Source organism: Sparus aurata, chromosome 22 (assembly GCF_900880675.1).
Source record: "Sparus aurata chromosome 22, fSpaAur1.1, whole genome shotgun sequence".
Lineage (NCBI taxonomy): Eukaryota > Metazoa > Chordata > Actinopteri > Spariformes > Sparidae > Sparus > Sparus aurata.
Window position 1 is genome coordinate 7,323,375 of NC_044208.1, and position 16,016 is coordinate 7,339,390.

General features: G+C 44.9%; 1 protein-coding gene across 6 annotated transcripts in view; it reads left to right on the plus strand.

Annotated features, from left to right (window-relative positions):
• The window catches only part of filip1b (filamin A interacting protein 1b), a 46,352-nt gene extending 31,012 nt beyond the window's left edge, over positions 1–15,340 (plus strand). Inside the window, exons 5-8 of one of the 6 annotated variants that reach the window (XM_030405269.1) lie at positions 7,012–9,778; positions 9,876–9,946; positions 10,993–11,050; positions 14,913–15,049. In XM_030405269.1, the coding sequence (XP_030261129.1) occupies positions 7,012–9,778; positions 9,876–9,946; positions 10,993–11,050; positions 14,913–14,921 (2,905 nt within the window). In that variant the 3' untranslated portion in view covers positions 14,922–15,049. Of the gene's footprint in view, positions 1–3,931; positions 4,194–4,517; positions 4,538–7,011; positions 9,779–9,875; positions 9,947–10,992; positions 11,632–14,912 lie in introns of those variants that run through there. The other 5 variants (XM_030405271.1, XM_030405270.1, XM_030405272.1 and 2 more) reach the window with 5 other exon arrangements.
• Positions 15,341–16,016: the final 676 nt, after the last annotated feature.

Consider the following 16,016-nt stretch of genomic DNA (forward strand, 5'->3'; position numbering starts at 1 on the left):
GCCCAGTGGAGTCAAGTTAGCACAGATCTGCTGAGATCTCACACACACACACACACACACACACACACACACACACACTGCTGTCATGAAAACACAGCCGTTGCCATCTCCCACCGTATGTGATGAACGTGAGGCCCAAATTCTTGGACTGTTCTTAAGAAACCCTCATGCGTTTACCCAAAAAAATGTACGATGAAAAACTCATTGTCCTCGAAAACCATTAGACGACGCGTGTTTGTTTTCGCGTGGTCGAACGGTCAGATAAGACCCAGAGCGTGGAGGTTTCGGATGATGGGAAAGGGTGATGAGTCGTGTCATATCAGACCATCGAGCACGCACAGCACAAAGCCCCGCCACCACTCAGTTAAACCCTGCAGGTTTCTGAGCCACAGGAGCGTTTGAATTACTTTAGTTCGCAGAAAAATTGGACATTTCGAAAATTGTGTGTAGTCGTGAAGAAGGGATGTACATTTTCTCTGCTTTATTACTGAAACGGTATTATCACTGGTGGCCACAAAATTCAAAAATGTACAAATTCTACACCAACTTTAAGTCAGGTAGGACCTGGACCTCTAAAAAGCCCTGAGAAATTCTGAAATTCTGGATCTGGGCCTAAAAGTTATGAAGGAATATATGTCTTACTACTTTTATGTACATAACATGACACGTGTTAGTTCTGTGTACTTGAATGTTACTGAAATTGATCCAAACATCATATATAACAGAAAAACAACCATTTTGCCTCAAGAGTTGTCATGGTCCTGTCACTTTAGTTTCAGTGTACTTGTGTTATATGTGTTCTGGGTTTTGCGGTGTCTTCTCTTCAGTTGCCGTTATCCTGCTGATCTGTTTTCCTGGTGCTCCTCCATGTTTTCCTGTTCCTGGCATTTGCTGTGGTCTTTACAGAGCCTCGTCTATTGCATGTCCTCCCTGCTGTCTCAAGCATTCAGGTCCACCCTCCCTGCTCCTGCGAGACACAATTAGTACTTTTATTTATGATATTATGAGCGTATTTGACAGATAATACTTGCACACGTGCAGGACATTTACTTGTAGCGGAGTAGATTCACAGGGTTTATTAGTATTTGTACTTCAGTATGCTGATTTGGCGCTATTTGCAGGTCACGAGAGGTCTCGTCGCTCATGTTAAAACTGTTTTAATGACAGGTTCTTGGTGGATTATTCAGTTTGGAGAGGTTTTCTATTCAGCTCTGGGGTCAATTTAGAGTGTGCGGAGATGTTGGGAGTCCACATCCAACTCCTCCCGTCTTTGTTGTGGTCCGGCCCTGCTCTCGGGCTCTGGGCTCGCTCTGATAACACATTCCTGTCGGCTGCAGTCAGCTTGCAGATTCACTGCAGGTGATATCACGAGCGAATGAGTCGACCCTGAACACACACACATACACACACACACACCGGGTGATGTCACTCCCAGCCCAGATCCCGCTGCACGATTAGACGCTCTGTTTGCAAAAACAGCTGTCACGGACAAATACGCCAGAGGACTGCTTTCATTAACTCAGAACCCTGCTGCACCTCAGAATCCTACTCAGTTGCATTTGGTTCCATTCAGAATGTTTCCTCTGAAATTATGCTTCTCCCTAAACGTATTTCCGGCTTCAATTAGCGGCATTTAGACTTCAATTTTAGGTTGCACGAGGACACACAACAGTGTCCTCGGCTCAAGTTTGGGCGCTTTTTCATCGGGGGCGGTGACTTTCTAAGTGCTTGATCCCAGTCTGGCAGGGGTTTGTGTGGTTCGAGAAGCTACGATTTTTACCCAGTAAACCATGTCTGTCTTCGGAAAAATGTAGGTTTGTTTCTCTGTAATTTCGTGGCGGTGGATCGTTCTGATTCATGTAAAAATGCAGCCCGAAAAGAAAATCCTGTTTTTATCCCCCCCCCCCCCGACAACAAATGTGCCTCCGCGGTGTCAAAGCGTTCTTGTTGACTCGTCTGTTCAGAATGTTAATAAGGATGCTAATTATTGCGACTATAATTAGCTGCAGATCAGCATCTCCTGCTCTCGTGTTTTTTTGCGCTGTGGGTTCAGCCCGGCTCGGTTTTATGAGTGTTTGGGGCTCTCTTCTCCCTCTCTGACAGGCTTCTGTCAGCGCCGGGGCTATGAATAGACCCGAGCACAGAGAGGCTTTCTGCACAGCCATCATCCGCCAGCGAGTTTATAATGACATGCGCCGAGCGTGCTGAGAGCGAGGGGGAGCGATATCAGCTGCATGTCGGAGGAAAGCGCGAGGATTAACATACATTTAACAGTTAAGACACTTTGCAAGGTTTATATATCCAAATCCACTCACTGGTGTAAAAAAATATGTTCTCCGTCCCAACTTAATCATCAGTTGAAGCCCTATGCTGTCGCTAACGCCTCTAGCGTGACTTTTGCACGCGCTCAGCAGTCAGGTTAGCAGGAATAAAGAAGCAACGTTAGGTTTACGCTTTCAAAATATTCAAAACTTGCCCAGTAGTATTTCACACACCAATTTTAGACTGCTAACGGTGTGAAACAGTCGCAGTTTGATTCAGCTCAATACCGAAACTACATTTAAAGCTCCTGGCTGGAGTTAAAATAAGTAAATTTTGTTACGGAACTGACATTTTGGTTTCTCTCCTGGGTGAAATCTTGGGTCTAACCACCCCGAACTCCTCCTCCTGACTCTTTATGCTGCTACGCTAGAAGGGCCAACATAGAGATGACGCTCGAAGGGCACTTACGGTGTCGCATTGAGATCGAGAACGGGCTGCGAAAATGGAAGTTTAAAGGTCCTACTTGTAAGAAAAGTCGATTTTTGAGTCGCATTCCACTCGCCTCATTTTGGGATTGTAAGACGCCATTCCAATGCGTCTCTGACAAATTTGGGAGTGAGACTCAAAAATATGTTTTTCTCCCTTTAACAACAGGAAGGCTTCAACCTCGTTAAGATAGTAAGAAAATAGTGATTTTGATGCTAGCGTAAAAGTGCCCCTGCACCCCATTTAAAATGAGCTTGCCCGAAAAACGAAACTACGCTAAATCTCAAAAGCGCCTCTTTCGTCGTTATTACGCATTTACACGAATGTTTGACTCATATTCAATCATAAATAAAGCCTTGGTTGCTTTTTGGCGAGAGTTTCACTTTAACTTCTACAACATGTCGTCATTTGTTTCTATTTCTGAATTTTTAAAAACCACCAGCCATGTCACTGGAAAAATAATGGTAGATAACTTCAGAAGCTTTATTCAGCGAGAGTGGATTTCAATCGACACCACATTTACAGGATCACAGGCAAGCCAACACGAGTGCAAGTATGTGAGCCACAGCAATGAATGTAAAGTGCTCACACATCCGGGTTATATTTATGTGTACCATGTCTTTGCAGTAATGGGGAGCAGTGCAGCGTCTGCAGCTGTAAGCTCTTTGCACTGCTCATATTTGGCTCATTTAGGAGCCTCTGCGATGCAAACCACAGGCCTCCTCTGCAGTCTGAAGCTATGATCTCACACACATACAATCCAGCCGCTATGGAGAATTTATATCCATGTCTTCTCCCTTTGCACGATACAGATTATAATGAGAAAGGCTGTGCGAGGCTGGCATTGTCCTCTCCAAAACAAAAAAAACTCTCGCTTTGCATTGTCGCCTGGTTTCTATGGGAACACCGCGGGCTGCGAGACGGACAGGAGACAGTTAGGTCGAAGTGGAGCAACATTTTAGGAAAAGAAAAAAAAGAAAAAGAAAAATAAAAGAGAGAGATTTAAAGTGGCTTCATGTGTTATGTCACCTGCTTGCCTGGTCGTCCCTCCTCCCCAGAGGGAGACCAGAACAGGGAGAAATAAGGAGGGAGAAGCTGTTGAAAGCCTCCCCCCCCCCTCCTCCCCCCTGTGGTTTGGACCCCTCCTCCTCAGTGTCCAAACAAGGGCAGGGCCTCTTCGGCCATATATGGAGGAGTGGATGACATCACCAGCCAGCGGAGCGGTGCTGTTTTAGCACAACTTTCACCTTTTTTCATTGTCCGCTCATGACATGTTAGGAATGTGATGGCTAATTCCCTGCGGAGTCGAGCCCCTCCTTCCTTCCCTCTCTGACCCTGAGTCTCAGCAGCAGCAGCAGCAGCAGCAGCAGCTTGGCTCCTGCTCAGCTTTAAAAAAAATCCCACTGTCAGATATGGATCAACCTGCCCTGCATCCCAACTGGTTGGTAAGTTGAGCGGTGGAGTTTCGAGAGAGGACGTTTTGAGCTGAACTGTGGGACTTGTTTTTCTGCTTCAAACTTAAAGGACACTTGTTGTGCAGCGCTGAGACCTGGTCGGGTTGTTGGAGCGTCTGATGGGACTGAGCTTGACCCACATGCAGGAGAAACTGCAGCAGACTCTCTCTCACAGACTCCCGCAGAGATTAGTTAAACATCAACAGGACGTTAACTGCGGCAGGTTGAATTCTCGGGACGGTGTTGGCAGCTCTGCGGTGCCCCACACTGTCACTCTACCACAGAAGTTTGGTCGGCTGATGCAAGTGTAAATTTGAAGCCTCTCACTTAAGCGGGTACGGTAGTAAGCTGTCTGAAAAACTGGATTTGCTTTTTGCATGTGGCACAACTGCTTGTAGAGTCAGCGGAAAGACGAGAGCGGATAACATTAGTGGCGATTTCACTCAAGCTGATCCAAAGCGAGGAAAAGATGCATCAAGCATGAGTTGTAAATGTTTGAATTAGAGTGAAAAATTCATGTTCATAAACTCAGACTAGAGGAAATAACATACCTGAGATCAGATGTTTGGCAAATCAGCATGAGGCGGAATTTGCTTGTCCTTTAAAAGACCAACTTCACACTTCTTGATAATCTTGTTTTTGCTGACCTCTGGTGGTTTAACTTGACATCCCCGTCAGGGTGTGTTCACAGGTGTAACAGAGGACGCTGGTGACCGCACTCAGCCGCAGTTGTGACGTGGATCATGGATACTGATTGTTAATGTTTATGTCTTTTATGCCGAACACGTCGTTGATGTCATGTCATCACATATCTGCGCTCCGGCCAAGTGATCCGGCCCACTGTAAACTAAAACTTTGAAAACTTGAAACTAGATCGTCCCTACGGAGCGATTCATTTCCACAGTGCTCTTCTCTCGGGGCCCTTTTCATGGCTCAGGAAATTAAAAAATGCATATTTGGAGCTCCTGTCATTTTTCATGCGAGGACAGTTGTTGCAGGCCCCTGCACAGCCTCGAACCACCTCACTGTGGTTATCACTGGCAGCGGCAAAAAAGGAAACATTTCAAAACGGACTGGTGGCCGCCCCTCAAATACCTGTATGTGTGATGGCATTGCAGGTGTATGTAGGTGAGAACGTAGTCAGCATTTGAACTTCACTCTCGAGCTCTCTTTCTTCATCCTCCAGCACTTTCTGACTACTCCCATCACTTTTCATGTGCAACTAGGGCATGACTCATGATCATGATTCACAACATGATTCTTCAGAGGAGCATCTGATTGAAAGTGTCTGACATTTCCCGCATTTGCACGATTCAATAATTCCCATACTCTGTAAGATTTTTGCTCTACCTGAAAGTGTGCCGATTTGATACAGAAACACGTTCTAGATGTTCAGTATTTGTCTGAGCCTATGCATTACAGACTTGTTTTATCACCTGTGATCAGTGTTTTTGGTGTGCCGAAAACTCTTAATTTCCCAATTAATAGGATATATGCAATATTAGATCAACAATTTTACTTTTGACAGCCTCTGAATCAACTTTTGACCATCGTAAAGCCCATTGACAGCCATATAAATGAAATTATGTCAGTGCTTTCAGACCACTAATGCCCAAAAGCTCCCAACTCAACACGCCTGCGTATTAGTGGAGTTCCTGACCTGCAGCCATAATTCTTCCCTTTACTGAACTCTAGACAGGACAGGATAAGCCCCGTCAGAGAGAATTACTCGAGTTCAAGCCCTTATCTGCCTCTTTTCTTTTATTCCCTTTGTTCCCTCGCTTATCCTGCTGCTGCCTTTTATTCTGCTTGCCTGCCTCCACATCCAGGATCAGGTGGTTACAGCTCTCATTCTGAGGCTGGTCTGACTGCTTGAGAGACGCGCATCTTTTAAGGTTACCCGAGGTTAGGTTACCACGCACTGTCAGCCGGGGTCATGGGAGGATACAGACATGCTTTGAAATATCTGACTGCTCATTTTCTGGGTGCAGGTCTTCATGTGTGCATTTCTAAACATCCTGGTGTAAAATAAAGTCAGTCATCAGTGTAATCTATAATTGATCAATGACGCTGATTAGCTGAATTGACTGACAAGGTTCCGTTTTTTTCGAGGACATTTCGGTTACAACTCTAAATGTAATTGATATTCATTTTTTTAATGCACAAATGACATATTCTTAATGATCTAATAATGAACCTTAAGAAAAGGAATCTAAGAAAAAAAAGAGGAAACGTTCCTGTTTCAAACAACCTTTGTGGCAATTCAAGTACAGATTTCTGAGTTTACAAGATGCACTCAAATGCAACATGAAGTCCCTGTCGACGTCCGCTCTCTTTACCGTACAAATCGACGGAGCTTTCAGAGTTTATGAAGTGTACCTTTCAGGCAAGTCTTACCACCCTGCAGTGATCTTGGCTATGCCCCCGAGCAGTTATTTAAGGCTAACATAAAAACTACAAGTCACCGTTCAAATCTTATTAAAAAAAATGATTAAATGGGTATTTTGATAGGTTACACTTATATTGCGCATGTGTACGGTTACACAGACTTCTGACGTGTCGCTGTGACCGTATTCCACCAGAGCACCTGAACAAATACAAGTTGTATGCTGTAAAACGCATCCAAGGGAAACAGCATAGCCCATATTGAAAGGTCAATCTCAGGACTCAATATCGGATCATTCAATGCAGATTGATCTGAATCAGAATATATATTTTTCTAAACCCAGTCCTATTCTGTTAAAAAAAAACATGCTTGATGTTAACACCAACTCATTTTTTATTGTATTTCTTTCTGTTTGTTTCCCAGACTCAAAAGGCTGCTGGAGCAGGAAAAGGCCTACCAGGCTCGTAAGGACAAGGACCACAGCAGGAGGCTGGAGAAGGTCAGAGCGGAGCTGGTGAAGCTAAAGTCCTTTGCCCTGATGTTGGTAGACGAGCGGCAGCTGCATATCGAGCAGATCGACCAACAGAGCCAGAAGGTCCAGGACCTGACTCAGAAGCTGCAGGAGAAGGAGCAGCGTCTGGCGGCGGTCAGCGACGCCGCCAAGGAGGACGACCAGAAGGTCCAGAAGCTGGAGGCCGAGCTGGAGCATAAAGCGGCAAAGTTTGCACAGGAACAAGAGGAGATGACTGCCAAGCTTGCCACTGAAGAGTCCCAGAGCCGACAGCTGAGACTCAAGCTGTCTGGACTGACACAAAAGATTGAAGAGCTGGAGGAGAGCAACAAGGTCCTGCATAAATCAGAGGAAGATCTGCAGGAACTGAGGGAGAAGATCAGCAAAGGGGACTGCGGGAATTCGTCTCTCATGGCTGAGCTGGAGAACCTGCGGAAGCGAGTGCTGGAGATGGAGGGCAAGGACGAGGAGATAACAAAGACAGAGACTCAGTGCAAGGAGCTGAAGAAGAAGCTGCAGGATGAGGAGAACCACAGCAAGGAGCTGAGGTTGGAGGTGAACAAGCTGCAGAGGAGGATGGTTGAGCTGGAAAAACTAGAGGGGGCATTCAACCGGAGCAAAACGGAGTGCTCCCAGCTTCATATAAATCTGGAAAAAGAGAAACGTGTTGTGAAGGATCTGGCCGGTGAGCTGGAGACGGTGAAAACAAAGATGAAAGAACTGGAGAGCTCAGAGTCGAAGTTTGAGAAGGCAGAAATGGTCCTCAAAGACGATCTCATGAAGTTGAAGTCCTTTACGGTTATACTGGTGGATGAGAGGAAAAACATGGCGGAGAGACTTAAACAGGAAGAACAGAAAAGTGACGATTTGAGCAAGATGTTCAAAGCAGAGCAGGGCAAGGTCACGGACGTGACAGAGAAGCTGATCGAGGAGAGCAAAAAACTTCTCAAATTCAAATCGGAAATGGAATTTAAAGTGACAACTCTCACCAAAGAGAAAGACGAGTTGAAAACTAAACTTGCGAGTAGAGAGGAAAAGTGTCAGGAGCTGAACACCAAGCTGAGCAGCATGAAAATACGAATGGAAGGGCTTGAGGAGACAGAGAGGGAAATGCAGAGAAAGTGGGCCAACAAGGATATTAGCAGAAGTCCAGATGAAGACAACAAAATAAAAGATCTCACGCTAGAAATCGAAAGGCTGAAGAGCAGGCTCAAACAACTTGAGGTGGTAGAAGGAGATCTAATGAAGACAGAGGATGAGTATGATCTGCTGGAGAAGAAATTCAGAACAGAGCAGGACAAAGCAAACGCTCTCTCCAAGCAGCTGGAGGACATGAAAAGTCAGATCGCAAGAAACAAGGCCATCGAGAAAGGCGAGGTCACGTGTCCGGAGGCTGAGCTCAGAATCCGCTGCAAGATGGAAGAGGCAAAAACCAGAGAGCTGCAGGTGGACGTTCATGCCCTGAAGGAGAAAATCCATGAGCTGATGAACAAGGAGGACCAGCTCTCCCAGCTGCAGGTGGATTACTCTGTCCTCCAGCAGAGGTTCATGGAAGAGGAGGAGAAAAAGAAGAGCATGAGCCATGAAGTTGCAAACCTTACCAAGGAGCTGGAAGCCACCAAGAGGTACAGTCGCGCCTTGAGGCCGAGCACGAACGGCAGCAGGATGGTTAATGTCGCGGTGACCTCCACAGCAGTGCAGACAGATGTGGTGGCAAGTGGGCCGGCTGAGGACGACACGGCGGCAGGCTTTATCCGGAAATCAGTCCTCGAGGAGAACCACTTAATGAGCAACCTCAGACAGCAGGGGCTAAAAAAGCCAGCCGTTCTTGAGCGATACCCTCCGGCCTCTACAGAATTTGGGGCGGGAAAATCCTGGATACCCTGGATGAAGAAGAAGGATGCCATCACTCTCACTCAGACGACTCCCGAGAAGACCAACGGGGCATCGTTGCTCCATCCGCCTGAGATGACCATGTCCCCAAAGCCAGGACAGCCACTCCGCATCAGAGTTACCCCGGATCCCGAGAACAGCACCGCCACCTTGGAGATCACCAGCCCTCGAGCGGAGGATTTCTTCTCCAGCACCACTATCATCCCAACTCTAGGCCTCCAGAAGCCTCGCATCACAATCGTCCCAAAGCCCACCACCGTGAGCACCAAGAGCAAAGCCTGTGATCTTGATCGAGCCAAATCTCCGGTCAAGATAACCACCATCTCCAGGGCCAAGAGTCCGGAGAAGACTAACGGCTGCAGCTCTGACAGCCTTCAGTCGCCGGTGTCCATCATCACCGTCAGCACCACTCCTGTGGCTGAGGCGTGTGCTTCACCTGAACCGCACAACATCGGCACAGGCCGCACGGTGATCAGGATGACCCCAGAGAAGCAGCCTGGGATAGCATCTTACAGGAAATACAACGGCAAGAGCAACATCATCACAACAGAGGACAACAAGATCCACATCCACCTGGGTTCGCAGTTTAAGAGGCCCTCTGAGGGCTGCTGCAGTCCAGCGATGACGCTCGGTCTTGGCTCAGAAAGCAGCAAGGAAATGCCAACGGGGACGGTGCTCCGCTCCCCGCGAACGCCGTCGACGGGAAAGACGACTCTGAGCAAAATGACGAGCAGCATAACGATCACGCCCATCACCTCTGCACCGTCCAGGCCGACACAGTCAGTGGTGAGAGCTCTGGAGATTGTTGACATCCTCTGTCTTTAGTCCTTTCCGAATATGTTGAATAGAATATCTGAATCCTGTCTAATCTTTTACATTGCAGTTGCTTCTGAAATGTTTCAAAATGAAAACAGGTGGTGTGTGCTCCCTAGATCTTTCTAGCACTCTCTCCAGGTATAAAACAGTGGATTTATAAACACACAATCTCACTGGTATGAACTAACACTGGAATGGTCTGACATGCTTCAGATTCCACATCACAGAGAGGCCTTTTGAAGGCTCTCGTGTAGACGGACACACATTTACCAACTCACAAATTCACCCCTTTTAACCAAACACGGGCAACAAGTGCTGAACTTGTATTTGAAAGTTGAACGTATGGATAAGAAGCCTCAAGCTATAATATTACCCAACATGTAAATGGCATGTGACAGTAAGCTTCGATCTGATGATTTTCAGGTCACCAAGTCACAAGTTTCCAGCCCTGATTCAGGACCATCAGTAACTTGGACAAAACTAGTCTAAATAGAATTCTGATTATGAGTAACAATGACCCCGATTCTCACTTGATATATAAACTCAGTGAACAGTTTATGAATGAGTTTATGGTCTAAGTCTCTAGTTTCAAGTCGTCTTCAACACAGCATGATGTTCTTTTTTTCTTTTTTTTTTAAATTATTGTCCCGTTCAGAGTAAAATAGATGATAAAGCAGGGCATGCTTTAGTGTGATTGGCGAGTCGCTACCACAGTGTGTCCTCGCCTAAATATGTTCACTTCTGGCTCCAAAAAACCAAGATGGTGATGCCAAACTTGAGGCTCTAAACCCTCGTCCACAAACCACTGGGTGTTGTCACATGTCGGTTCACAGTTGTGCAGCATTTGTGGTTTTACATGTTTTTTATTAACTTAAATCAAAGAGTGAAGAGAGTTTCTTTGAGCGAGTCGTGCACCTGCCTGGCACCGTTTTTCCCATCTTAAAGGTTGCTAAGATGATTGCCTACCGTCTTGTTTGTTCGTACTTCCAGCACTCCTCCTTGTAACAAAGTTTATGAGACACACAGTGAGATGTCCGAGTTGCGTTTGATCCTAACCAAAACCATGCTTCCTGGGGAGCTCACTTGTCGACACATTTAACAAAAGAACAACTCTTTGTTTTATGTGTTCCTATGATTCAAATCTTCTCCGCATGTTGTTTTGTTGTTTTTTTTTCTTTCCCCAGCCCAGTGCGGATGTGCAGTCAGCTCGGAGCGCGGCCACACGGATCCCTATGTCAAAAGGTATGAAACCGTGCAGCAAGGCAGTTCTGGGCGTGTCGACGGTGACGAGGTTAGAGTCGCGGGCCGAGAGCCAGTCGATGAAAATCGAGCTGAGGAAGTCAACGATTTGTGCCTCTGCCTCCACAGCAGGGGGCAAGAACTGAGGGCTAGAGATGTATGCTGCCATGGCAACGGTTCAATGATTGAGTTTGTGGCCAAATCTGCTGCCAAATATTAGCTACAGGCCTCATCAGTACATGAACAAGTGGGACTCTGTGTGTGATGTCGCCTCTTACAACAGCTCTGCTTTTCATCGAGACCTTCAGATATTTTTTTTGTAATTATGTATGTTATTTTGATTTTTCCACCATCATGACGCAGGTCTTTGCATGCCCCCTTTCGCATTTCATCGATTAACTTCATCTTGGTGGTATTTGGCAGTAGCTCTCGACTTCTTCTCATCATTTACATTTTCCATAGCATGTGTTCATTGCACCGCCGCTTCTGGAGGTTTCCAGTCACTGGAGCACTGTGAATTGTTTGTGACGGTATGAGTTATCATCGTTTGTGACAGGCACAAAAATAAAAGCTATTTATCTCTGCTTCGTAGCATTCATTTTTTCATGGTGTGTGTGAGCTTCGTGTGACTATTAATCAATGCTGCTAAACAGCCCTGAAAACTAATTTTCAGACCTTAGCTACGTTTCATGGTGATTCCCTGGCCTGTTCAAATATTATAGCACACGTGTTTCACCTAGTGAAAGGTATTTAAACTCAAAACAAAGTGTATAGTGTCCAGCATTGGGGGTTTTAATACATCTTGTTATCTGGACAATGACAAAGGTTTATAGATTTTAGTTTTCTTGATTATCCGGAGAAGAAGTTGTTGGTTAAACTTTATTTAGAAAGCACCTTTCGATCAATCATGCTGCCCAAAAGGCTTCATGGAGCAAGATGAAAACAGCACAGACAAAAAGAAAAAAAAACGATAACACGATTTTGCTAGATTTAAGAATTACACCAAGAAAATGATCAATAATGGTATTGATAAAATGTTAAAATGTGAAAGGAGAGATATTATGCTTTTTTGTTGTTTTTTTCCCCCCTCTCCTTCAGTGTTTTATAGGGTCTTGAAAGTTAAAAGGTCCACTCCAACAGAAGCTCCTCTCTCCCACAGAAAACACTGCTCCTGAAATGCCCCGTCAGTAGCCCCACCTTTAATTATGTGACTTTGTGACATCACAACACATCACCATGTCACACATTATTTATGTCTTGCAAGCTCTGTTGTTGTCAGTGGTGCTGGGTCAGGCGTGCTTGAGCTGACCAATCAGGGCAGACTGGGAATTCAGGAGGGCGGTCTTAAAGAGACAGCTGCTAAAAACCGAGTGATTCAGACAGAGGGGGAATACACAGCTGCAGCACCGGACAGTATGAGAAAACTGAAGGGTTTTTTGAGCACTAAAACATGTAAACCTATTTTGCGATAAAATATTAACCTGAAAATAAGCATAATTTGTCTCCTTTAAAAATAACTCAAAGTCACTGAAATAAAATAAATACACACAATGGATAAAAGGATGAAAACCCAGGACTAAGACTGAAGAACTAAGGTAATACAATACGATTAAAGACATGTTAAGTAAAAGCCAGGCTAAAAAAATGTCATAACGTCCACAGAGGAGGAGAAAATTAACATTCCTTCTTGTAGTTATAACCCAGCAATTTCTAAACATGCAGAGATGATAGATTTATTTTTAGATTTAGCGTGACTTCAGGATAATCTACACTTCATCGCGAATAAATAACAAAATTTGAAATTATACGAAACAAAAGACACTAGGTATCTCAAGAATTAGCTTGAAAATCAGACATTTCTAAGTTTACTTCAGGATCAAAATCATCCAGTGATACTTCACATCTCTACATCTACTGATGCAATTTAAACAGGAGCTGCTAGCTGATTCAGCATTCTTTTAAAAGTGTCTATTTTGTTGGAGTGTTTAAGAGTTGGTGGCCACAGAGGTGCAGAGCAATGGGGATCTCTGGGAGGGGGGACTGTTTTTCTTTTTTGCGACACCGTTTTGTCATATCTTTTGCCAAAATATTTCATTACACTTCACAAAAGACACAATCACCTAGACAGTTACTATTCAGTCAAATAAAGTGACTTGTTTCACTTGAAGCAGGAATCTCTTTGTTTTCAGAATTTGACTGACTTCTTTTTAAAGTGGCATATTTTTCCTGTATTTTCTCGTGCTGTAAGCTATAAAAACACAACTCAATTCACCTTTGTGATATTGGAGTGGAAGCAGAAATCACAGCGACGGGCGTGCGGCGGCTTTGTGGGTAATATGCACACTGTAGAGCTGCAGCGTCCCTGACTTGATGCCAACTGGAGACCTCTGTTGCATCTTCAATCTCCGCATATTCTGTCTGCATCTGCACTGCATGGAGGCTGTCCAAACAAAGGGAAAAAAATACGTATAGATAAATAAAGAAATAAAGAAATCACGGATGCAGACATCTTAAACCCTGGACAGATAAAACCAAAAACAATCAGCATGGATGGATGGTTATTACATTTAAATACCTAATGAAACCAACATGAAAAACAGCGATTTAAAGAGTTTGTACTTCAGCCAACAGACGCAGATGTGATTTGAATTGATGTTTTTGGACAACGTCCATGCGTGCCAATAACATGTAAGACATGTGAAAACAAGGAAGATTAGTCAGTTTACAAAAACTGCACGACTAAGGTCAAATATCCGTGGCTACATTCCATGTTTCTGTATATCAGAATTGATCTTTTCAGCATTACACAGCAGACTCAGTTAGCATCTAGCGCCCTCTTACGGACCAGTACAAAACTACAGAAATGACTAAGGATTATGTCAACATCAGGAAGAAACTGATATTGAAACCTGACATCTCTAAAGGTGTGCTCCAAACCTCACACTTCCTCTAAAGCTTCTCTCACCACAACCTCTGTTCGAAAAACAAATCAATAAAGCGCAGCTATCTGCAGGCTTTCATGTTTTTCTAAAAGGAAACCTGGGACCAAAACAAAGGATTTGATCCCCGCCAACTCTGCTGCCTTAATTAGCTTCTAATAATCAAACAGCCCAGAGGATGAGAGAGCTGGAGATAATGCTGATGTGGGGCGAACGAGGGAGGGAGAGAGCGGGGGTATTAAACAGTGCAGCGAGGACTGAGAGCTGGAAGAAAACAGGAGGGTAAACATGTAGAGGGCGAAAACACTGATTCACAACACGCCGAGTGTGTCTGTTTTCAGCTGCAGTGTGTTGGCCGTGACTCCCCCCCCCAGAGGCTGAGATTTAGGTGGATCAAATGTTCTCTCCGGGAAAAACATCAGAGCCTGAGCAGGATTATTAAAATCACATCAGAGCGTTATCTTCTTGTCTGCAGTCGAGCCATTCCCGTCTGACTCTGAGAAACACTGGCTGGGAAAAAATAGGTGCAGGACGAGGACATTAAACTCTCCTGCAGTGGGGCATCTATATCAGGATATGAAACCGTAGGGCTGCCGACGGTGATGAGTCTTGTCATTATCGAGTCGTCTGAGGATTAGTTCTGCAGTTGCCTAAATTCATCATTAAGTCCGCAGGGTCCTGAAAAACGCCAACAGCAACCCGTCAACTGGCAGGAATAAAATATCGGCACTTAACACATCTTAAATTTCTGTCAAACCATGATCGTTTCCTAACCCTAACCCAGTGATTTTTGTGCCTAAACCTAACCAGAGCAGTGTTAAAACAGGCTTCTGGCAGCTGTTTAATAGGAAGAAAATCAATCTGACCAAATGGAGACTTTAATGTGGCATTCTACAACACATACTTGCTGTAATTTTCCACCACAGGTCTGCTGATGGATATCATCTCAGGAAGCGGCCGCTGCTGAGCTGAGATCTCTGGTGACATGAGAAGAAATCGTAAAGGTGTCTGATGGTGGACGCTCCCGGTTAAAGCTCCCTAGACAACGACAACACAATTACAGCCAATTACAACTCCTCTTACATCTTGCTAATGAGACATGATAGGATACAACCGCGGCTGCAGTGTTTGAAATGAAGAGCTACATACAGATGGAATGTTATCTGTGTGCTATGCAGTTTGCAATACAGGTGTTGAAGAAAATCATTCAAGTCCTGTTGAGCCGTTTGCTGTGGTGATGTGTTTATTCAAAGAATACCGGTAAACTGGTGAACCGACAGGCACAGAGCGGGTCTGAGCCGGTGAGTCGACCCAGAGCAAATGAAACAGTAGCATTTTATACAGTAAGAACAAAGAACAGGGAAGGGCAGGTTCAAACAAAAGGTAAACAAAAGGGGATGCAAAAGGGAGGGGGTCTGCTCTTTGGAGAGAGTGAACAGCGGGGGGGGGGGGGGGGGGGGGGTATGGGGGCACACATTTAACATAGTGATCAAACCAGGTCCAGACGTCTCTTGATCAACTGGTGTTACGCAAATGTGTATCTGGAGACAGACAGAAATCACCATTTTGGTCTGGAGGTCAATTGGCTCCCTCAAGACGCCACCTCAAATGTGTATTTTCTTCCTCACAGGCGTAATCTGAAATGTAGGATTCGCCAGCGCATGCAGGATGTGTTTAGAGAGCGTCAACTGCCGTCTAAGGTTCCCTTCAATTGGGGAAAACAAAAAGGCTGCAGCTTAGAGCAATTTAAAGGTATCTGTATGGTGTATTTTGAAAGGAAATTGTGTTACTCTGGCATGAAATTTGAGCCTGTGTTTTGTTTACGTTTGACCCTAGAAAGACAGTACGGAGAGGAAAACAGGTTTTAAACAGTTGCATTTGAAAGTTGCTGAATGCACGGTGTGTGGTAAGAATCAGTCTCATGTTGGTTTAAAGTGTATTTGATGGTATAATAAACATAAGAATACGTCATGTGTGTTGTCTAATAACATACACATACAGTGCCTGTGGGTTTTCTGTTGTGTTTCCGT